At 35.9% G+C, this 24,415-nt stretch overlaps 1 protein-coding gene across 3 annotated transcripts in view; it reads right to left on the reverse strand.

The window, feature by feature from the left end:
- DNAH17 (dynein axonemal heavy chain 17) overlaps positions 1-24,415 on the reverse strand; it is a 254,986-nt gene that overhangs the window by 168,403 nt on the left and 62,168 nt on the right. For all 3 annotated transcript variants that reach the window (XM_031965574.1, XM_031965573.1, XM_031965572.1), the window contains 8 exons: positions 23,850-24,019; positions 22,756-22,978; positions 20,529-20,645; positions 19,114-19,200; positions 17,128-17,280; positions 6,093-6,341; positions 4,771-4,893; positions 3,481-3,828 (listed from right to left, as the gene is read on the reverse strand). In XM_031965574.1, the coding sequence (XP_031821434.1) occupies positions 3,481-3,828; positions 4,771-4,893; positions 6,093-6,341; positions 17,128-17,280; positions 19,114-19,200; positions 20,529-20,645; positions 22,756-22,978; positions 23,850-24,019 (1,470 nt within the window). The remainder of the gene's footprint in view (positions 1-3,480; positions 3,829-4,770; positions 4,894-6,092; positions 6,342-17,127; positions 17,281-19,113; positions 19,201-20,528; positions 20,646-22,755; positions 22,979-23,849; positions 24,020-24,415) is intronic.

The raw sequence follows: 24,415 nt of genomic DNA on the forward strand, positions 1-24,415 counted from the left end.
TTCTATGATCAGAGCAATGGTCAATAGAAACTGTTAATGCAATTCAATTATGTCATACCTTGCTATTTCCAATTTGGTTATATGTAATCATTATATCCTAAATACTTGGACAAATAAGTATTTAGCCTGGTCATCTGTCTATTACTGGATATTGTATCTATGATATTCAAGTGTTTTTAAAGGACAATTAACAGTGGTCTGTGAAACCTAACTGCTGTTTTTTTTTATTGAAACTACAGCCGTTTGCCTGTCCTGTGAAGCAAACTCATCTCTTCACATAGGAAGGTGCTGGCTCTTCACATTTTGCAGCAGTCTTGTGAACCAAGTCTTTCTATCTCAGACTGTTCTAACCTTTATTTGTTAGATTTGTGGGAGGTTCTTGTTCTAGATTTTGGTCAAATTACAGATATTGACTTGCTTCTGGGACTTAGATCAGCTTTGATTGTCAGCACGTCACACCATACCTATCCCCCTCCCTGGACTGAGAGTCTCAGCCAGTCCTCAGCATGAAGCAGGTTTTTTTGAATGACAGATACCATCGATCCTGTTCCTGGTGTACTTTGGACTGATATGGGAGAATTTAGAAATGGTTGATGACTGTTAAAGCTTGATTGGGTCATCTATTACTGTATGTATTACTTCATAGCCCTGGGTGAGGGTGATAATTGTTCTCAGCTGCTGCATCTGGCCCATAAGCCGTAGTTTGAGGACCCCTGCTCTAAAAGTTCAGGTTTGCCTGCCTTGATGATCTAATTGTGCATAATCTGCTCAGAAATCTGGATCCTTTCTGTTTCCTAGTAGCAGCCCTGTCTGTTTTTCTGGGCAGAGACAAGTGGAGCTACTCCAAGCCTCACCCTTCTCCCCTGGAGTGCCCCTCTGAAAGGGCCTTGAGCCCTTAGCACTACTGCTGCTCTATAAGCAGAGGCTGAGTTAAATTCACAAATGACTGCAGGCCTAACTCTCAGTGAACTGTCCATCTCAAACTGAATTCTCTGGCTGAGATGGTGCTCCAACTGCAGAGGACCTGACATGCTTGCAACAGGGAGCCTTTGTATTGCTGATTAACTCTGGGGTCAGGGAGAGACTTGTCCTTGCCATAAGTTCTTGCATTTTTCTAGTTTTATTTTGGCTTATTTGTTTCATATAGGGTTGGTCAAAATTATGGTGCTAAAACCTTCCAGATATCTAGAGGAAGGTAATTCAATGATTTGAATATTCAGAAGGGAGATTGTGGAATGTTGTGCCACAGTTCCCTTTTATTGTCCTGACTCAGTTTCCCTAATTGTTCTGCCTCAGTTTCCCTAAATTGTTCTGCCTCAATTTCCCTAATTGGTCTTGCTTCAGTTTCCTTAACTGTTCTGCGTCAGTCCCCTTAGTTGCAACCCCCCCCCCTTTCTGGTTCATTAAGACTCTCAGTTTATTAAAATTTATGGTACTACCCCTGAACCTGTTAGAACCAGATTGATTGTCCCTGCCTGGAGATACCCCATCACCAGAATTTGGACTCCATCCCCCTTTGTCTTAGAGCCCCAAGCTTGGAGCCAAGGATATATATGTCATTATGTCATTGAGAACTCACCTTTGATGCCCCCAGCACAGTCTCTCCCTTTCAAATAAAATATTTAAAACTCTCTAATCTCTACCTTGCCTCAGTTTCTCTGGCATTACATAATGAGCAGAACAGGGGGGTTGTAGCCAGGGGGATTGAGGCAGAACAACTCAGGGAAACTGAGACAAAACAATTTAGGGAAACTGAGACAAAACAATTTAGGGAAACTGAGACAAGACAATTTAGGGAAACTGAGGCAGGGCAATTAGAAGGGAACTGTGGCACAACACACACAGGAACATAAAGAGGAATATCTCTACATATATATATATATTTTTTTTACCAGACTTGTGATTTCATTCCTTTCCAGGAAAGAAACTGTTTACTAATTCGGATCAGCAACTATTACATAACTTAGAATTGTATTTTTGTGATTCAATTGTTCTTTAGACTCTTTGTGACCTCATTTGGAATTGTCTTGGCAAAGATAAGATAGTGGTTTGTCATTTCCTTCTCCAGCTCATTTTACAGATGAGGCTAAGGATTAGTTTAGTGACTTGCACAGAATTATACAGCTAGAAAGTGTCTGAGACCAGCTTTGAACTCACAAAAGTGAATCTTCTTAGATTCAGGCTTGGCACTGATGCACTGCATCACCTTTGTGCCTTTAAAGCAAAATAACATTGTCTGGAAATAGTGACAAGTTGCAACTTGATCAGAGTTAGTATGTGTTGGAAGCATGACTCACACCCAGATCTTGCTGACTCTAACATTCATTCTTTATCCAGTATGTCACACTTTCTCATTTTTTAATATTGCTTTTTACTAGACCATGTCTAGTAAATTGTTATAATATTTTGCTCTTCATGGTGGATGTTTATTTTGTGGTTATGACAGGGGTGAACTCTCAAATTGTGTCCCCTTTAGTCTGGAAAATAATCACTCTGAAACAGTGTTCCCTTTGATCTGTAAAAGAAGGTATATTTGGGGTCTCCCTGGGAGGGGGAATATTTTCCAGATGGGCCTTTTTCCAAGATAAGGGGCATTATTCAATTGGAAATCTCAAGCAAATCACCCCCCATTGATCTTTTGGATAGCCAGATTCCCATTCAGGAAACTCCAAATTCTGGAAAAAGTCTTCAGTGTTTACATTCAATTGGGAGATAATCAGCTCAAACTACCCCCAACCCCAAGACTTGCTCAAAAATAAGCTTCTGTTAACACATCTTTGCAAATCTCCTCATTAAGAGATTTGTCCTAAGAGAAAGCTTCTTAGAAAAAATAAAACTTCCTTTTTTGCCACTAAGATTTGGAGTTCATGAATTCTTTTCATGTTGGACCTGCACCAAGACCAGAGGAGATTCTCACATCAATTCTCACACCTCAATTCTTTACCATTAGAACCGCATTAGTTATATTGTGTGTTTTGGCAAAAGTTAAAGTATTAAATGGACAAGGACACAGATAAGGAACAATTTTCTCACTTTGCCAGGATTCTTAAATGTGACTTACCTAAGGTCACACAGCCCATAAGGAGTAGACACAAGATTTGAACCCATGTCTCTATATCACACTTCTCTATGACAGAGTTTTCAGAAAACATTAGAGTTAGGAGGGAACTAAGAACTTATATAATCCAACCCATATCTGAACAAGAATTTCCTCTATATCATTTATATCTTTGTGACTTTGTGAAGTTCTCCAGTAATGGAAGAGCCAGTATCTACTAAGGCAGTTTGTTCTACTTTAGGATCATTCTAATTGCTAGTAATTTCTCCCCCTTATATCAAAATTGATTTTAGTTCTTTGTAACTTCCAGCTTTTGTTCTGACTACTTATCCTAGCTCCATTCCTTCCCACCAGCTACCCATATAAGTTTGTTTGTTTGTTGTTGTTGTTTTTAAAAGAAGCAAAAACGGTTGTTTGCTCACCTTAAAATCTCTATCAATTTCATCAAAACGTTGTGAATCCTCAGGGAGTTGAGCTCGAATATCTTCAGATCCAATGAAGATACTCTCCAAATGGCTCCAAGTTCTTTGAACTTCAAACCAGATGGAAATGACAGAGTCGGCTGTTGATAGTTTTTTTTGCCAACCTGTCACCTCTTTCAAGAAGTGGGAAAGATACTTGGATGTCAGCAAGGTTTGAAGCTGCACTTGGTTGTCTTCCAGAGTTTCAATCAAAGTTTCATCTGATTTCAGCATCATGGTGCCAGTTCGGGGGTGGGGCTCATGTTCAAATTCCATAGTAGACCAAGTACTATCCAGTGATCTCAAAACCTTTTAATTAATATAAATAAATATGTATCAGTTTAACTAATTAATATGAATTTTTAATATGAAACACTGCAATGAAAATAACTTCAAGTAGAAGTATTAGGAATCACTGCAGTCTGAAAAACAGTACCTTGAAAATCAAATACCTTTGAAATCATAATGCAAATCAATGGAAAAATAAAATTCAATCTATTTAAGACTCACTTTGCATACTTTCTAGGAATATATCTCTTGCAATCAAGCTAGTACTTTTATATTGAAAATAAATTCTTCCCCTCTATAGAGGTGAGAAGTTCATTGGGTTGTACATTGCACATATTTTCAGATTTTTTTTAACATATGCTGAATTTTTTCCTTTTTTGTCTTTAAAAATTATTTATTATATGAGATGATCTTCTGGGAAGGGGGTTAGAAGAGTGCTGGGGAACTATGATGATGTAAAAAGCAAAAGATTAATAAAAAAGCATTAAGAAAATAAAAAGACAGAAAAGAAAAGAAGCTCTGTCAGTTTTAACTGTTGTTTAGATTTTCTGAGTGTTTCTGTAATTGGATGGGTAAAGTGAGACACAGTTCAACTTCAGCTTATTGAAAAGCTATATGAACATTGAGCAACAGATAAAATGATATTTAATTCCAGTATAACTGTTGGGACAATCTGATTTTAAGGAGAGAGTTTGGTCCGATGGAAAGAAAGAGCATTGAGTTTGGAGTCAGATCATTAAGGATCAAATCCTATCCTCAAATTGGTGCCTTGACTAGAATTTCCCATACCATAGAATGACAACAAAATTGCCACCCATGGGAACCAATTCCATGTGACTTTGTACAAGTAACTTTTATACTTTGGGCCTCAGTTTTCTCATACATAAAATAAAGAGAGGGGTTAACTAGATGACTTCTAAGGTACCTTAAAGCTTTAAAACTTTGGTCCTAAGTTAAGTTTACCTTTTCCATCCCAGACTCCTTTACAGCTTTATCTACAATACCACGAACCTCATCTTCAAATCTGTGTAGGTTCAACTGTAGTAAATCTGCCAAAGTAGTTTGGTCTGACATTTCAAATTTCACCTAGAACCAAAGAATATTTTCAAGGTCATTAATGTTTATAATTTTCAACAATACAATGTTTATCATTCTATCACATCTATAATCTAAAGAAATTCCTAACATTTGAATACTTCAAAGAAATAGGTCAATCAACTGTAAAAAAAAAATTAGTTCACTAATTTGTCAACATTTTGAGAATAGCAATCATAACTTATATTTCTTTGTATACCCAACACTTCTTATAGTGCCTTGAAAATAATAAGTCTCAAGTAATGAATAGAACAGTGCACCTGGAATCAAGATCTGAGTTTAAATCTAGCTTCAGACACTTTTAAGCTGTGTGATTCTGGGCAAGTCACTTGACTTTTTGTCTGCCTCAGTTTTCTTATTTGTAAAATAAGCTGGAGAAAGAAATGGTTAAACTACTCCAGTATCTTTGTCAAAAAAAAAAAAAATGACTTGTAAGCTCCAGTAGCTTCTTATTGTCTCCAGCTTCAAATACAAAATATTCTGTTCATTTTAATTTCCTTCAATGCTCTTTATACTGTATCTCAACTTTCCAGTCTTCTCAATGCCAAATATCTAGTGGATCCTGACCTTCTGGATATTCCCCATACAGCTTCTGACATTTTTCATTGATTTTTTCCCCAAGCCTAGAATTCTCTCCCCTGTTCCACCCACTGAGCACCCTGGGTTCATTTAAATCCCAATTAACATTCCATCTTTTACTGAAAGTTTTCCCAACTACCTTCCCTCTATTAGTTATTTACTGTTATACATAAACATAAATATTATTAATTAATTAATTTAATTATCTATTAATTATTAATATTAAATATTAAATTAATATATAAAATAATTATATTGATTAATTAAATAAATATAAATATATATGAATATATAAATATAAATATACTATTATATATATAAATATATAGCTTATTTTGAATATATTTGTTTGCATGGAGAGACCTCATTAGATTGTAAGATCCTTGAAGGCAATTAAGAAAGTAGTTATTTAAGAAATGTTTATTAATTGGTTGATTTGTATCTGAGACTATTATTCTTGTCTCTGATAAGAGTTATTAGAGAAGCTTTATCCATTATTAATGTTTTTATCATAGACATTATATTAATAGGCACAAATGGCTTGGCAATAGCAATTATAGCCAAAAGAATGACAGTAACTGACTATTCTTAGTCTAAGTTTCAAGGTATACCTGTGTCGCCTGCATGAGCTGCTGCCAATGACGGTCTCTGATGGCTGGATTCTGTAGCTCACTTACAGCTCGGAGGGATGTGATCATATTTTTCACAGTGTTATCCAGCCCCACAAAGGCATCCCAGGGCCTCATTTCTTTGTCTAAACTCCTTACATCTTTAGCAAATTTCTTACAGTCAAAGTCCATCTGTTCAACATTAATATCTTTCCACTTGGTAGTCTTCCAGTCATCAATGCTAGCATTCACCTAAAATGAGAATACCCATTTCACAAAGCACGTTTTCAAGAAAAAATTCACAAGAAGACAAATATATGTCAACACTGGGAGTCACAACAGAAATAAACATTAAGCTCTTTTCATCTAGAGAGGAAAAGCCTAGAATTCCCTCTTAAAGTTCTGTATTTGCAGCAAAAGTAAGATTATACAATGACCAATTCTGAAGGACGGGAGGTAATTCGAGCCAGTTTCAATAGACTTGTAATGAAGAGAGCCATCTACACCAAGAGAGAAGACTATGGGAACTGAGTGCAGATCACAACATAGTATTTTCACTTAGAACCTGGAAATGAAATGGACATAAAGAATGAATTAAAATGAATCATCAAAGATTATTTTGAGATGGTTAGCCTGGGTGTCTGGAAGAATGGTGATACTACCTATAGAAATAAAAAGGTGAAAGGTAGTGCAAATAATACATTCAGTTTGGAGTTCATTGAATTTGAGCTGCCAATAAGGCATTTAGAGACACAGTTAGGGGATGTGGGGCTAACATACAGAGGAGGAAGTAGGACTGGAGTTGGCAACATCTGCATAGAGGGAATAATTGGATCCATGAGAACAGATTTTAAAAAACCATGGCTAAAGTAATGAGACAAAGAGGAAGAGGAGAAAGAGAAGGGGACAAGGGAGGGAGGGAGAAAGGAAGAAAAGGAGGGAAAAGGAGAGAGAAGGAAGGGAGGCAGGGAGGAAGGGGAAAAAAGAGACACAGAAGGAGACAGAGAGAAACAGAGACAAAAAAAAAAAGTTTCCAGAACAAGGTCTTGGAGAACACATACTTAGAGGCAGGAGCAGGTGAGAACACAATAAAATAGAATGAGAAAGAGAAGATTGACAAGTAGGAGAAAAACAGTACTTTCTAATAGTGTAATAGAAGTCAAGAGAGGTGAGAGTATCTCGAAAGAGGTGAACATTCTCAAAAAGTTGCAGAAAGGTCAAAGAAAGAAGAGAACTATGAAGAAAAATCATTAGATTTAGCAGTTAATAGATCAGTGGAGAGCATTCAAAAAGAAGTGTAAGCAGTCATGGGGTCAGGAGTCAGAATTTGTAGTCAAGGGAAGGTTTTTAAAGTATAAAAAACCTAATTATATTTGCAGGCATCAAGGAAAGAGCTGTTAAGAAGAGAACAAAGATTAATGGATGAGAAAGAGAATTATTGTTTGATAAACTCCCAAAGGAGATTCAAGAAACAATGCGATTGGGGTAAAATTGAAATATTAAACATAGAAAAGACAAAGATCAGGAACACTTCTTTTTCTGAGATGATTAAATGAGGAAATAATGGGTATAAATGTAGAGAGCTTTTAAAGGATGGAGAAAGGGGGAAGAGAGGGCTCATTACTGATGGCCTCAGTCTTTTCAATAAAATAGGTTATCTGCTTAGACAAGAAGTGGTGGGAGTAAATTTAGGGTGATGATTAGAGTAGAGGAGGTTTGGAACAGTCATTGTGGAAGTTGTGATAGAAGTCAATCAAAAGTTAATGACTGCTGAGAAGGCCCATTTGAAGTTAATATATTCTTTAATGGACACACTGTCACAATTCAGTAACTTCCTTCAGTGAAGTTCAGCAATTTAGAAATAGCGAAGCACATGAGAACAGCATAAGGTTGACTAAAAGAATAAACAGAGAATAATCAAAAGTTTCAAGGGTGAATGAATTGAATTCCTTCACTATCAGGCTGGCTACATTGTTTAAATGCCAAACATATATTGCCACAATGACAATTTTATAGAGCACTCACACAGGGTAAACATTCACTTAGTGATCAGAAAAAAAGGCAATACAAGGACATTTTCATGTCTTTCATAAGAACTTTAGAATTGAGGGTGGCTAGATGGCTCAAATCAGGAGGACTTGAGTTCAAATCCGACCTCAGACAATTAATACTTCCTAGCTAGGTGATCTTGGGCAAGTCATTTAACCCTAATTACTTCACACACACACACACACACACGAACTTTAGAATCGATTGCATGACATGGGAGACATTAGCACAGGACTACCCAGCATGGTATACCCTCATCAAAGAAGGTATTATATTCTATGAGCAAAGCAGAATTGATTTAATTCTAAGGAAATGCTATGACACAGACATGGTACTGATACCTAAACCAGGTAGGCTGAAAACAGAGAAAGAAAATTATAGACCAATCTCCCTAATGAATATTGATGCTAAAATCTTAAATAAGATATTAGCAAAAAGACTACAGAAAATCATCTCCAAGATAATACACTATGATCAAGTAGGATTTATACCAGGAATGCAGGGCTGGTTCAATATTAGGAAAACTATCAATATAATTGGCCATGTCAATAACCAAATTAACAAAAACCATATGATCATCTCAATAGATGCAGAAAAAGCATTTGATAAAATCCAACATCCATTCCTATTAAAAACACTTGAGAGTATAGGAATAAATGGACCTTTCCTTAAAATAATCAGCAGCATCTATTTAAAACCATCAGTAAGCATCATATGTAATGGAGACAAACTGCAACCATTCCCAATAAGATCTGGAGTGAAACAAGGTTGCCCACTATCACCGTTACTATTTAATATTGTATTAGAAACGCTAGCTATAGCAATAAGAGCTGAGAAAGAGATTAAAGGAATAAGAATAGGCAATGAGGAAGCCAAATTATCACTCTTTGCCGATGACATGATGGTATACTTAGAGAACCCCAGAGATTCTGCTAAAAAGTTATTAGAAATAATCCACAACTTTAGCAAAGTTGCTGGTTATAAAATAAACCCACATAAGTCATCAGCATTCTTATATATCACTAACAAAATCCAACAGTCAGAGTTACAAAGAGAAATTCCATTTAAAGTAACTACTGATAATATAAAATATTTAGGAATCTATCTGCCAAGGGAAAATCAGAAACTTTATGAGCAAAATTACAGACCACTTTTCACACAAATTAAGTCTGATCTAACCAATTGGAAAAATATTAAATGCTCTTGGATAGGGCGAGCAAATATAATAAAGATGACAATATTACCTAAACTAATCTATTTATTTAGCGCTATACCAATCAGACTCCCAAAAAACTATTTTAATGACCTAGAAAAAATAACAACAAAGTTCATATGGAAAAACAAAAGGTCAAGAATTTCAAGGGAATTAATGAAAAAAAAATCAAATGATGGTGGCTTAGCTGTACCAGATCTAAAATTATATTATAGAGCAGCAGTTACTAAAACTATTTGGTATTGGCTAAGGAATAGATTAGTTGATCAGTGGAATAGATTAGGTTCAAGGGATAAAACAGTCAACAAATATAGCAACCTAGTCTTTGACAAACCCAAAGATCCCAGCTTTTGGGATAAGAACTTACTGTTTGATAAAAATTGCTGGGAAAATTGGAAACTAATATGGCAGAAACTAGGCATTGATCCATACTTAACGCCGTACACCAAGATAAGGTCAAAATGGGTTCATGACCTAGGCATAAAGAATGAAATTATTAATAAATTAGAGGAACATAGGATAGTTTACCTCTCAGACCTGTGGAAGGGGAAGGTCTTTATGACCAAAGCAGAACTAGAGATCATTACTGATCACAAAATAGAAAATTTCGATTATACCAAACTGAAAAGTTTTTGTACAAACAAAACTAATGCAGACAAGATTAGAAGGGAAGCAATAAACTGGGAAAATATTTTTACAGTCAAAGGTTCTGATAAAGGCCTCATTTCCAAAATATATAGAGAATTAACTCTAATTTATAAAAAATCAAGCCATTCTCCAATTGAAAAATGGTCAAAGGATATGAACAGACAATTCTCAGATGAAGAAATTGAAACTATTTCTAGTCATATGAAAAGATGCTCCAAGTCATTATTAATCAGAGAAATGCAAATTAAGACAACTCTAAGATACCACTACACACCTGTCAGATTGGCTAAGATGACAGGAAAAAATAATGATGATTGTTGGAGGGGATGTGGGAAAACTGGGACATTGATTCATTGTTGGTGGAGTTGTGAACGAATCCAACCATTTTGGAGAGTAGTTTGGAACTATGCTCAAAAAGTTATCAAACTGTGCATACCCTTTGATCCAGCAGTGTTACTACTGGGATTATATCCCAAAGAGATTATAAAGAAGGGAAAGGGACCTGTATGTGCACGAATGTTTGTGGCAGCCCTTTTTGTAGTGGCTAGAAACTGGAAACTGAATGGATGTCCATCAGTTGGAGAATGGCTGAATAAATTGTGGTATATGAAAATTATGGAATATTACTGTTCTGTAAGAAATGACCAACAGGATGATTTCAGAAAGGCCTGGAGAGACTTACACGAACTGATGCTAAGTGAAATGAGCAGGACCAGGAGATCATTATATACTTCAACAACAATACTAGATGATGACCAGTCCTGATGGATCAGGCCATCCTCAGCAACGAGATCAACCAAATCATTTCTAATGGAGCAGTAATGAACTGAACTAGCTATACCCAGAAAAAGAACTCTGGGAGATGACTAAAAACCATTACATTGAATTCCCAGTCCCTATATTTATGCACACCTGCATCTTTGATTTCCTTCACAAGCTAATTGTACAATAATTCAGAGTCTGATTCTTTTTGTACAGCAAAATAATGTTTTGGTCATGTATACTTAAAAAAAAAATAATAATTCTAAGGAAATGCAAGATGTGCATATTTGGAGAATATAACACAAATAGCCATATGGCCAAATAGTCATATGAATTATTTGTGTCTGACCTGTGGTAGAGGATTGCATTGTAACTTGACTCTAACATAATGATATCATCTTGGTCCTCTTCAAGAATGAAGAACAACAAGCAATCAACCACTGAAGAAAGGAAAATGAAGTGACAAGTGTGATAGACTGGGAAAGCAGAGAGGTATGGAAAGAATGGGAAGCTGTAGTTTTCTTTTATAATACTTGAAATTTTATTCAGCATTCTTTTCTCACCAGTCTCTACATATCCTCAAAAGCACAAGACAATTCACATGTAGGTCTTACCCAAGATAAGATCACAAAACTGAGTGATCCTGTCTGAACTTTAGCCCATCCATGAAGGTACTGTTTTCTCATGAAGGAAATGAAAAGAGCAAAGGAAGGAATAGGGAAGCGTATATCACAGACAGCTGCATCAGACCCAAAGAGGATTGAAATCCATCCTGTCTCCCAGAAAGGTTACTCAGACAAAACCCAGGATGATCAATTCTAGACATTATCACCTTGCAGCCCAGCCTCTGCAGTCTGCCCTCAGAAAAAAGAAAGCCAGAAAATAAGTGATGAGAAAATAAACCAAGCTTGAAACTCCAAAAAATATCAAAAAAATAAGCCTTACTAAAGATCCAGTGAATAACACCCAGATAAATCAATAGGAAAAATACTAAAAACAAAAAGAAATAAGATAAGAAAATATAAAGCTCTCTTGACAAATATAAAGAATACCAAACAGTGTCTGATATAAAACAAATGCTATGGACTCCCCAAGATCACAAACAAAAAGAAATTCAAAAGTGATCCAAAAATAAATGAAACCTAAGGAAAATGATTGTAGCTCTGAAATTGGAACCTAGCACAAATTTTAAAAACAGATTAAGAAAAAAAATTAATTCATGCTAAATAATCTCTCTAAAGAACAAAAAAATGAGATTGAGATATTTGTATCATAAAAAAACAATGGAAGAAAATTTAGTAGAAATGAAAAGAAAATTAAAAGAATATAAGACTTCTTTATAAGCTTAAGTGACAGAAAGACTAGATACACAAAGATAACTTAAAAAAGGTTCAAGCAGCAAGGTGTTACAGTGGATTAAAGCACCAATACTGAAGTTAGAAAGACCCGAATTCAAATCTGGCCTCAGATATTTACTAGCTATGTGATACTAGGTTTCACTCACCCCCAATTAACTCCAAAAAAGAAATAGAAAAAAAAATGCTAAGTCTCTTGGGAAGAACTTAACAAATCCAAAACCCCAAGTTGAATTAATTTAGCAAGGCCAGACTATGATGCCTGGCTTAGAGATGTCCTTTTTGCCTCCAGTAGACCAAATGGGACTACATGGAAATTATAATATCTGTTTTGGGTCATGTGATAACCCAGTCCTGCAGTGATGTGTGTTGGTAAGATATTTTAAAATATGGGCTGCATTATTAATGTTTTCTTTATCCCCTTCTTAAGTCTAGACAATTAAGCATTAAAGCAATTCTTAATTTGTAGTTTGCCTATTTCTAAGATACAAATGGTTACAATGAAAATTTAAAAATCAGGTCTCAAATTGGCTCTGAGTCAATTGGAGCTGTTTTTAACAGACCCCTGACTTGGTATTATGGTATGATGTAGCAAACCTCAGGTATTGTTTTAGTCCTCCTTTCATTCCAAATAGCAAGGGACAGGGAGGCGTTATTAAAACAAGAGACAGCTCCTGGCTATGTCTCTTTCCTTAATACTTGCTAATATGATCACATCTAATGATGAAAAAAAACCTTAGAAGCCACTGAATACAAGCTTCTCATTTAACAAATAAAGAAACTGAGGCTCAGAGAGGTTAAATGATTTGTCTTGAGTTATCAGCTGGTAACTGTCTGAGGCAGGATTCAAATAGAGGTGTTTCTGATTATGTCTAGCCCTCTAAACCATTTCTTACTCCTTGTAGCAAACCCACTGTTTGGCAATCTTGTCCCTAAGACAAATGTAAAATATTCTTGAGGAAGGCTCTTTTCCACTATGTCCAATATGGGGCTATTTCCTAGGAGGTAATATGTGACTTTATGTTAAAAGGACTCAGCAGGTAGGGTCATGGTCTTCCATTACTATGGGTAATGATTAAGGTCATTAAGGAGCAACACTCCATCCTTTTCCAACTCTCCCAGTAGAAAGAGAAGTGGGATTCAAATTGAAATTAAAGGGCATTACAAATAAAATGCCAGGCTAGGTTAGGAGGCCAGGAACATCAAAATGTAACAGTCTGAGGCTGGAACAGAAGAGGGGAAAGGCAGGGCTTGGATGGGACCATCTCATGGCAGAGGAAGTTGTCTGTGGGAGGAAAAGGTGATTTATCTGTTGTTTCAGTGAAATTAGTGTTTAATGGAACTCTCCCTTCCTAAAATTTGACCTTTTAGGTAATAGCACGTTCCATATGCAGCTTTGAATTATAGGCATGGTGTTGTGCTAGATCCAAAGACTCATGCCTTGCCCTAATACACAAACATTCAGGCACCCTAAAGAGACTGTACCTTTATATATCTGAGAAGTAATTTAAAAGATAGCAGCCATCATGTGTAATGGGAAAATGAGTGGATTGATAATGTAGCAAAAATTAAAAATAGGTGGGAAGCCTCAATGCTACATTGGAACTCAATAGATGTTCAAAATACATTGGTTAAGTCCTTTTCTGTAGATTTATGCAAGGCTATGATTTTAGCCTTGAACAATCATACAGGACCAGTTGTGGAGAGATTTAGAGGTATATCAGAGGAAGAAGTACTAATGCCTAGTTTTTTCACTGTGCTCCACTCAGCAGTTTGCAGATTGGATTTCAGGGATCTAGATTAATTTGTCCCATTTATTCAACACTAATTCCTTCACCAAACTTTTTGTCTATGCTGGGTACATGACATAGTTCTGGCTCTCCTGGGACTTTCTGGAAGAAATGTACACAAACATGATACAAGAGAGTGAGTTAAATGTTAAGAATAGGACCATACAAAGTTTTACAAAGTGTTCTGGATGTGGTGGTTAATCCCATGTAATATCTACCATATTGCAGTAGTATCAACAGTCCTTCTGGCTCATGTATCACTTTTCTTAAGCCTATAGGAAAGCAGGGTATTATTTTGGGCAGCTAGCTGGTACAGTGGATATAGTATCAGGCCTGGAATTGGGAAGATCAGAATCCAAATTTGATGTCAAATACTTACTAGCTGTGTGACAAGCCACTTAATCTTGTTTGCCTCAGTTTTCTAATCTACAAAATAATTTATTTTTGACCAGTGGCCTCTTTAAAAACCAATGCCATGCAAATCTGCCTGGTTAAGCACATTTGGAAAGAACCTTGCTGGCCAAATTCAAAGTTGGTACCATTTGCTGGCCTCAGCCCCATCATCCACCATTACCACTCTCCCCATCCAAAGGACTCAGAAAAAAATGTTCTGTGGTCACTCTTTTTTGTACATAGAAAAAGAAATTAAAAAGAAATAAATCAAGTACTTCTGCATGAAACAGCCTTCAAGAGATGCCTGTAAGTCTCCTGAAACTTAACTCTGAATTGGTCAAAAATTTAAGCAGGAATCTATAATTGATAGACCCTTGCAATTTAGAAACTGCCTTAGCATCAGGGATACCTGCAATAGCAGAGAGACATTGAACTCTGCTCCAGGGATTGGTCAGTTTTCCTGTGTGCTGATATAAGCAAAGACTTTTTTTTTTCATTTACGTAAGATTCTCTAAAGAATTTAAAAGATAAAAAATGATTGAGCTGATGCCAAACACCATAAAATAACATAGACTAATAGCTTAAAGAAGGAAAGTACTTTTCTACAGAGAGGTGTACAAAGGAAAGGCAAATCTCTAATCTATTTCCTGGAGGTGACAATCAACCTCAAAGCTGAGATTAATTGTCAAAGGGAATAAGCTTCTGCTTTTCTCACTTAAAGACCAGTGTCTTCAATGAAAAGATCTCAGTAGTACTCCGGATGGAACAAAAGCAGCATCCTACCTCGCTCCCCAAGCCACTCAGGGTTGGAAAAGAGACTGTAGCTGTCCACTGAAAGGCAAGCTCCGGAGATCTAACCCTACCAGGGAGATACCCATCATGAGAACAGTACCGTGGCTAATGCCCCTGACTCAGTGCAATGGAGCCTGGGAAGAAGCCAGCACAGTTACAGAGCCAACTGCTTGACCCAGCCCAGTACTGCCCATTCTGGCTACAACATCCTAGGAAGAACTGCCCAGTTGAGTGGTGCCCCCCTATCAGAGACACTATGCCTTGCAAAGAGCCAGTTCAGTGAAAAGATAGTCTGAATGAAGGAACTGAATGAAGGAAAAGCTTTAAGAAATTTCACAAGGATTTTTGGAGCAAGGAGGAGTCAGTCTCAAGGATCTGCAGTACCAGAGTTGTTGATTGCCTTGTCTATGCGTGTTTCCTACCCATATACTCACTATCCAGTAAATTAGCAGAACAAAAATAGACCAACAAATATTAACTGGATTTACATATAGCAACAAGAAAACTCTGTAGGAAATAATAGAGTGGAAAGCCCATTCAAAATAATTGTAAAATGAATAAAATATCTGAGAATCAATCTACCACAGCACACCTTGTACGGATATAGACAATTTAGAAAGAGCTCTTTAAAGAAATAAAGAATGATTTAATTAACTAGAAATTCATTGGTCATGGTTAGGTCACAAAAATATAACAAATAAAAAAAATGACACAATATAATCAAATTCCCATGAGTAGGTACTTTATAGAGTTTGAAAAGTAAAATAAAATAAAAAAGACCTAGAATCTCAAGGAAAATAATGAAAAATAAATTTTTAGACCTCAATTTATACTATAAAGCAGTAATCATTAAAACTATTAAAACTAAACCTCAGGACACAAATTACATGTGAAGGATATCCCTTCAAGAATTGCTGTAAAAACTGAAAAGCAGGGTAGCAAAAGATAGGTTCAGATTGGCAATACAATATAATATAGTATCAAATGGATACTAGATATTAAAAATCTTATCTTTAAAAAAGTAGAGGAGAAGCAAGTCATCTTTCACTACAGGACAAATTCTTAAATTATTCACAGTAGCACTTTTTATAGTAAGAAAAAAAGTGGATCAATTAGATAATAGTTATTAAAATGATAACTTAGAAGAAATGATGAATATGATGAATACACATGGGAAGACATATGACTTGATACATAATTAAGACTTTGAACAGGATTACGAGTATAGGGATAATGTTCTGAAGGGGGTTGTAGTCCCTTTAAGAAACTGTATTTCCTGTTGAACTGTGATTCCTTTCAGATTCCCAGCCCCTCCTGGCTGAGGTATATCCTCCCCAGACAAGTTGTCTTTCCAGGATACCAGACATTCAATTGCAAATCCTGGTCAAAAAGCATCCCTTTGAATTCCAATAGGAGATCCGGGCTTGTCCCAGCCCCATTCTGACTTGCTTGGGCTTCCCAGCTCCCACTGGTTCTGATCTGCTGGGGCTTCCCAACCCTCACTAAGATACCCAATATAATAAGCTTCCATCAACTAAAGTCTTTGTAGATGGACCTTGGCAGCCTTCCTTACTGCCAGGACCTTCAGTCCACTAAGAACTGCATTCTCAGTGCAAAACTCTGCCACTATAGAAGTCAGTCTCTTGGTAAACTGATTTCTATCTAACAATAAACTTTCATTTTGCAACTAATATTCAGGAATGAGTGAATTCTTTCACTCCTAAAACCTGCGGCCAATTTAATGGTGATTCTTAATAACTCTCTTATAGCCACTAACCTCTAGACCACCAGAAATCTAGACCACTCTAAACCTTATCAGTTCCTCCCTTCCTTCCTTCCTCTCTCCCTCCTTTCCTTTTTAAAATAATGGCAAGAAACCATAGGTGATATAAAATGAATGTTATCATTTAAAATTTTTTTATAAAAAAATGAAGCCTAAAGTTGAATTTAGCCTAAAAATTCCCCACCTCTGAAGTAGACTGACTGAATAAAATTATAATAAACATTTGCATCATGATACTAATCCAATTATTTACCAAGATGATCATATCCCAGAGCTCTTTCAATAGGCGAACCTCCTTGTGACAGGCTTTAAGTTGTTTATAATCTGGGACTGTGACTTCAAACAAACCAGCTGACTTGGAAAGTTGTTCCATGATGCTTTCCATAGTGGCAATGCTTTTTTGTTGCTAGAAATAAAAGAAGAATGCTAAAAAATAATGTTTAAAGGTTCCACAACTTTCCAAATTCATTTTAGGCCAGAGACCAATGCTTTGCAAATTAATTTGGCTATGAATGACTTTGGGGCTTGAAATATAATAAATATAATAAACACAATAAATACTGGTTTGGATGGGAACTTGAAGATATAGAATATCCCCAGAATAAATGGGATTTGGAGAAACTTTGGAATAAAATCAAGAGAATTAAGCCTATTTCACAATGAAAATATTGCCATATATATAATTTCAAGTTTGATATTTTAGAGATAAAATTTTTACCAGCATTACAATTTCCCCTCATGAAACTGCTATTCACATTATAAAGTTGCACAGAACATCATTCTTTGCTGCCTCATTTCCCCATGAAATATTGTTTCTCTTTTTCTTGTCTTAAGTTTTTCTTAATTATTTCCCCAAATAATTCAGACTATGATTCCTTTTAAATTTAAACCATATCTAGTCCTGTATTTTGTATAGTGCCTAGGTATCACCAATTTTCTGGAGAAATTATTTTGAATGAACATATCCTAGCTCTGAGTTTTTGCTCCATTTTCCTCATTATCAATCAGTGTGGTATTATTTTAGTGATATTATTTTAGAACCTCTTTTAGAACCTCCACTGAGTATGGCAAAGGCAAGAAAAGGAAGGAAAATTTAGATCCATTAATTTGCCTACTTATTCCTAGATTGGATTAAATTAACAAAATAATCAAGTAAAGGGCAATGCTTGAAAAACTGGCCAAAAGAAGTGTTGACATTACCAACAGGATTTTGGCTATCCATTTTCTCTTTGCACCACGTGACCACATCCCTCTCTTTCCAATGTCAGTTGGGTTGTATTTCAATGTCAAAAATTCTCAATATGGAAGGTAGAGATAGTAGCAAAAAGTATTCCCTGATTGCTGATCAGAAAGTTCAAATTAGGTTCATCCTCTAGGAGCTTTCTGGATCAGGAGTTATGAAAGTTATTTAGATCTACTCCATTTTAAATACACACATCTATCAACATAACTGTGATGCAACCCAATGATACCAGTGAAATTTCAAGGGATATTACCTCCTATACCCAGCACAATTGTGGGATTTGGAACTAGAAGGGATCCTTAAGAGTGCATGTGGTTCTCAACTTTTTTTATGCCATGGATATCTATATCTTCTTCTTCCACTTGCACATACATATATTAGAGGTCTGGTGAAGCCTATAGACACCTTTTCAGATTACTGTTTAAAACTATGTTCACAATTGAAGGAAATGCTACATTTCAGTTAAAGATTAGTGAAAATAAAGATTTTTTAATATCAAAATTCATGGACCCCACTAAAATCTTCCCATAGAACCCTGGGTTAAGAATCTTTGATTTATTTCATATCACTATCGAATTTATAGAGGAGGAAACTGAGTCCCACAGATGTTAATGACTTATATAAAATCATTTAACTATTAAAGAGCTCAGACAGAATTTGAATTCAGATCTTCTGAGTATAATTCTGGACCTCATTCTTCTGTACCCCATTTTTTTGGGGGGGGGAGTGACACTGAAGGCTATGAGGTATTTTCAGCAGTTGTGGAGGGAGGTAAAAAAAAAAAAAGGATATCATTGAGTAGATTTCGTAAATATGATTATTTCCTCACTCCAAGCTAAGTTCACTGTCCTTGACCCAATTTATAGACACCATATTTATATAGAAATAAATATTCTGGCTCTGAGGTCAGGTAAATTTATTTATATAATCACAAGAATTAAAGCATAAAGGAATAAAGAAACAACACAGAATGTCACTTTTCACTGATTTAAATACCTTATTCAGGGATTTGTAGGGAGCAGGATCTGTAAAATTAAAGGGGGCATCTCGTCTGAAAAATTCTCTAAATTCATGCTGCTTGAGCTAGAAAGAAAAAAAAAATATGGACTTTATATTTCTTTTTTTTTAATTAAAGCTTTTTATTTTTCAAAACATACGTGTGGACAATTCTTCAATATTAGCCCTTGTAATACCTCGTGTTCCAATTTCTCTTCCCCCACCCTCTTCCCTAGATGGCAAGTAATCCAATATATGTTAAACATGTTAGAAATATACATTAAATCCAATATATGCATAACATATTTATATAATTATCGTGCTGCACAAGAAAAATCAAATCAAACCAGTCAAAAAGAAAAGAAAAGAAAAATAAAATGCAAGAAACAACAAAAAGAGTAAGAATGCTGTTGTGAACTACATTCAGGTCCCACAGTCCTCTCTCTGGGTATAGATGGCTCTCTTAATCAATGAACAACTAGAACTGGTTTGAATTATCTCATTGTTGAAGAGAGCCATGTCCATCAGAATTGATCCTCTATAGTATTGTCATTGCCGTGTATAATGATCTCCTGGTTCTGCTCATTTCACTTAACATCAATTCATGTAAATCTCTCCAGGCTTCTGTGAAATCATCCTGCTGGTCGTTTCTTACAGAACAATAATATTCCATAACATTGATATACCATAATTTAGCTCCAGTTGATGGGCATCCATTCAGTTTCCAGTTTCTTGCTACTACAAAAAGGGCTGCCACAAACATTTTTGTACACGTAGGTCCCTTTTTGTCCTTTAAGATCTCTTTGGGATGTAGGCCCAGTAGAAACACTGCTAGAACAAGGGTATGCACAGTTTGATAGCCCTTTGAGCAGAGTTCCAAATTGCTCTTCAGAATGGTTGGATCAATTCACAACTCCACTGACAATGTATTAATTGGACTTTATATTTCAAACAAATGACAAAATAAACTAAATAGTCCAGTTTATACAGTTTGCTACTACAAATCAAGTACCATATTGCCCCAATTCCAACAGGATCTGAGAGTTGTGTACTACTTACCAAGGGGGAGAGAATACAGCTTTACCCAAGATGCTGAAATTTATTGGGATTTAACAGCCCTTGGATTACAGCACCATTAAAAACAACTGGTTTAGCATCCAATTAACAAGAATAAATATTTAAAATAGGATATTACAAGATGTCAAGTGCTTCCATCTCTGTCTACCCTGGTTAAACTCCCCAGTACCATTCTGTGTGTCCCTGTTTCCCCCCAAATAAATTTGCCTTCAAAAAATTGATATGAAAACATTTGTGATATTAACTGTATGTAGGTACATTTTATGAAACTTATCCTGAGCATTTAAAAAAAAAAGTTCAGTTATGGCTCTGCTTAACAGGATTTCTTCCCATGGTACCTCAAACTGCTGGCATTTTCTTCTAATTATATTCACTTCATTGGCCTGTAGAGGAGCCACATTTTGTTTGACTTGTATAGCCACTTTCTTTGTTTGGGTCCACTGCTCTGGTAGTTCCTAGAAAAAATAATGAATAAGGAGGCTACTTTAAAAATCAGAAAACAACAGAAAGGAAACAGTTTTCTTTCCTCTAAACTCAAAGGTCAAATACATAACTCACAAAAGCTAGACTCATACTCAGCAAATGCTGTTTTCACCATGCTGAACCCTATTTGAGGTTCTATATTAATAAACAATCATATTAAGTACAAACTCTCATTCTGAATTCTGAGACCCTCAAATAACTTATCCTAATTCTTGTACCTTGTCAATCTTTCCTTTCTTTCACCTCTTTCCTAATTTATGCACGTTGAAAATGATTATCATCCTTCACATATGAAAGGATCATTCCTTCCATCTGCCTTTTTAAAAAATGCTGAACTTAGTAACCATCAACAAACATCTATTACACAAATAAAAATAAAAGTAACCATTCCTGAAATAAGATTTCCAAAATTTATTGTGTTACACGAACATTTGCACAATATACTATAGTATAGTATATAATATAAGTGTTCCAAATTGGCTTAATTCGATATTTCCTGCAACTGACATGCAGTTTTCATATTTGTGCCTTTGCACAGCCCTTTGTGCCTGTAATACACTCTTCCTCGCCTACTCATTTTTAAATCCCTAGCTTCTTTCAAAGCAACTGTTAGCTGCTATTTCTTACATAAGCAGCAGATGGTGGTGTTGAACCAGGCAGAATGAGCTGTCATTGTGTGAGCAAGGTTGAAGGAGAGCAGCTCCCTTTATCTTTCTTTTATGAAGGCACAGATTCAGTTCATTCCCCTTGAATGTGTTGAGCCTTCTTTTAAAACTCCATTGGCATTTCTGCCATTCCAGAGTTTGAGGAGTTTGGGAATTCTGACCCTACAAGAGGCAGAATTCCCCAGGATGCCTAACGAGGCACTAATCTACTCAGATCAGTAAATGGATGTCAAAGCCAGCAACAGTATTTATTGTGAGTGACTGTGCTTAGCAGCCTGGGCAAAAATAGGGAGACCAAGTCTCAAAAAACAAAAATAAAAAACACAGTGCACTAAATAAGAAAAAGCAGCTGCCAATGATTTTGAAAATGAAAGTAAACCTGTTCAAACCTCTAAAATGTGCAGGACTTTTTAGTAGTTCACATAATTTGTCCCCTAATATTGTTTTCCTTTTCTCTCTAATGCACTATAATCTCAATTAATGTGCAGTTTAAATCTCCATTCATTTTTTACTGGCAAATCCAAATTAAGATTATGAAACCTTTATGTTCCCTCTCAAGTTTGTCTTCCCTCCATTACACTTTTCACTGCAAACATTCAAGTAAGCAGTTTTGGCACAGATTTGAAAGGTCATCCTGGCTTTAATACATTTTCCCCTACATGCACAGAAAACCATTTACAAAAACAGTTGTTCTCAAAGCAGCAACAGAGGAGGAAGGGAAAGAAACAACATGGCTGGATTCCCTTCGATTCAATTTTATGCTGGAGAATGAGTAAAGAAAGGGAAGAAATAGGTGAGGAAAATAGGGAAATTGATCTCAGCCCCTAGGGAAAGCCTGGTGAGAATCTCAGAGGGTTACTGGCAGCCTCTTGGATGCGTCCTTGGTTCCCCAAGGCTTGTTCTTTTCACCGAAGTGACAGTCCTATCAGCCCTCAGGACAACCATCATAGTAAAATTGAGGAGCTAGACTTTTTCTGGGATGCTGCTCTGGTTCCAAATTCCACTGTTTTCCACTTATTCAGATATCTAATTCAGAGTCTCTGGGCCCCTCTTCTTTTCCCCACACATGTCTAACCATTTATTGCTACTCTTCATCCAACAGGGTTGCTGCCATTTACAGTATGTAACTCAGTGGGTATATGATGAAATTTGTTTTCCTCTTTTCCTTCTCAGTTGAGAATCATTTGAGTTAGATTTGTGTATGACTCTCAGACAAACATATTCATAATTAATACTTGAGTGCAAACTAACCCACAACCAAAAATCTGTCAGTCCTTAAGGCAATATCGAAACCATATCTTATACTTCCATCATACTGCACTCTGTGTTTTCACAGCACTGGCCATATGGTAAGTACTAAATTATTTGTTGTTTGATTAACCACTTAATCCAACTGTTTAGCCACCAAATACCTCACCTGTAACTTGGTGTGTATTTCTTCAGGCATCTCCTCTCCATAGGTCTTTAGTAGTTCAATAGTTTGTTTCAGAGGTTCAAACATGTGGTCTGTTGCTATTTGTCTCTCTTTGACCTTCATTAAGTGCCCCATGACTGTTACAAGACCATCATAATCACCTTCTTTTAGAGGCTTTGTTAAACCTGCTTTGGCTTCTTTCATGAAAGTTTCTAGATCGGCCAGGCTAAAAAAAAAACCAGTAATTTGGAATGTGGTCAATAATTTTATGATTTATAATCTAATAAATACCAAAGAAGATAATGGGGCAAAGAGACATCCAATTAGGAAAAAGAATAAATGGGCATAAAGTCAAGTAGAAAGCAGTGACATATATGATAGGAGTACATATTTGGAAGATATCTATTTTAATAGAATGTTCTTTGCAGGCAATAAGTAGATTAGGGTGGGAAAATATTGCATGCATGGGGAACAACAGTTGAATAATGAACAGGGTGAAAACTTCAGACAACTAATAGCCTCTAGATGGAATGGCTAGATAAAATGGATTTCTGGCTACCACAGTCTGAATTCTTCCACTGGAGATAATGCTGTCTTTAAAATAGGGTGAGGTCTCAAGACCCCCTCCACCAAGACCCCCAGTTACAATCTCCTTTTACCTTAGAGCAGATTTTTAGGCCACACCTTCTACCTTCATCAGTCTTAATGATATGTGAGACCAGGTCCTGAATCCAGATGTCCCCAATATAATTCTTTTAGAATTTCTACCTTGGTTCCCTTTTCTTGGATTAGACTAATATCCTGGACTAATACAAATTTTGTTTTCCCTACTTTAGGAAAATTTTTCAGTAAGTTTAAGTGGAATCATAGAATACTATGGCTCCTCAGATATTTCAGAGAATGTGGGCCCCTCATTTTGCAGATAATAAACTACAAGAATGATAATGAAATTTATACTATGTAGGTATCTCTCTTCAGAGTAGGATGGCATACTAAGACATTTCAGCAGACTAACAAGTTTTTGGTTTTCATTTTCAAGATAGATGTCACCCATCAAATAAAAGTAAATTTAAAATAAAAATATTGGAACATCCTACCTATTAGTAACATGGTCACTCAGATGCTGCTTAAACATAAGGCTCCACCGTTTAATGATATTGAGAAGGGCTTGCTTAAATGGACGGCAATCACTCTGTAACCAACCATTAAATATTTTGCTGTTCTCAAATTTGGAGACTTCCTCATAAAGCTTCTCATAAGAATCAATCTGAAAAGCATTAATCAGTGTCACAATAGAAGTATAAAATGAACTAGTGGTTTTCTTAAAAAGCACAGAGAATTAAAATCTTTTGAGTGTGGCTTCTTTCTATAGCTGGGAAGGAAAAAACTCATAGATCTCCTGGTCCAGCATCATCCCAAGAGTCTAGGGTGATTCTTAAAGTACCTATGGTGTAGGAAACTGACTACATACAATTCCTAATTAGCCATGTTGATGAAATGGTATAGAGACACAACTAAAATTATGAAAAACTCAGACAACTAAGAAATCATTTTCATTTGCCTTGGAATGTGTATGGAATGTAGTATTTTTTCCTTTATAATTGTGTTGGGCTAATATTAAAAATTAATTTGTATTCTCTGACTCAATCTTATTTAATATAAA

Source organism: Sarcophilus harrisii, chromosome 4 (assembly GCF_902635505.1).
Source record: "Sarcophilus harrisii chromosome 4, mSarHar1.11, whole genome shotgun sequence".
Taxonomy (NCBI): Eukaryota; Metazoa; Chordata; class Mammalia; order Dasyuromorphia; family Dasyuridae; genus Sarcophilus; species Sarcophilus harrisii.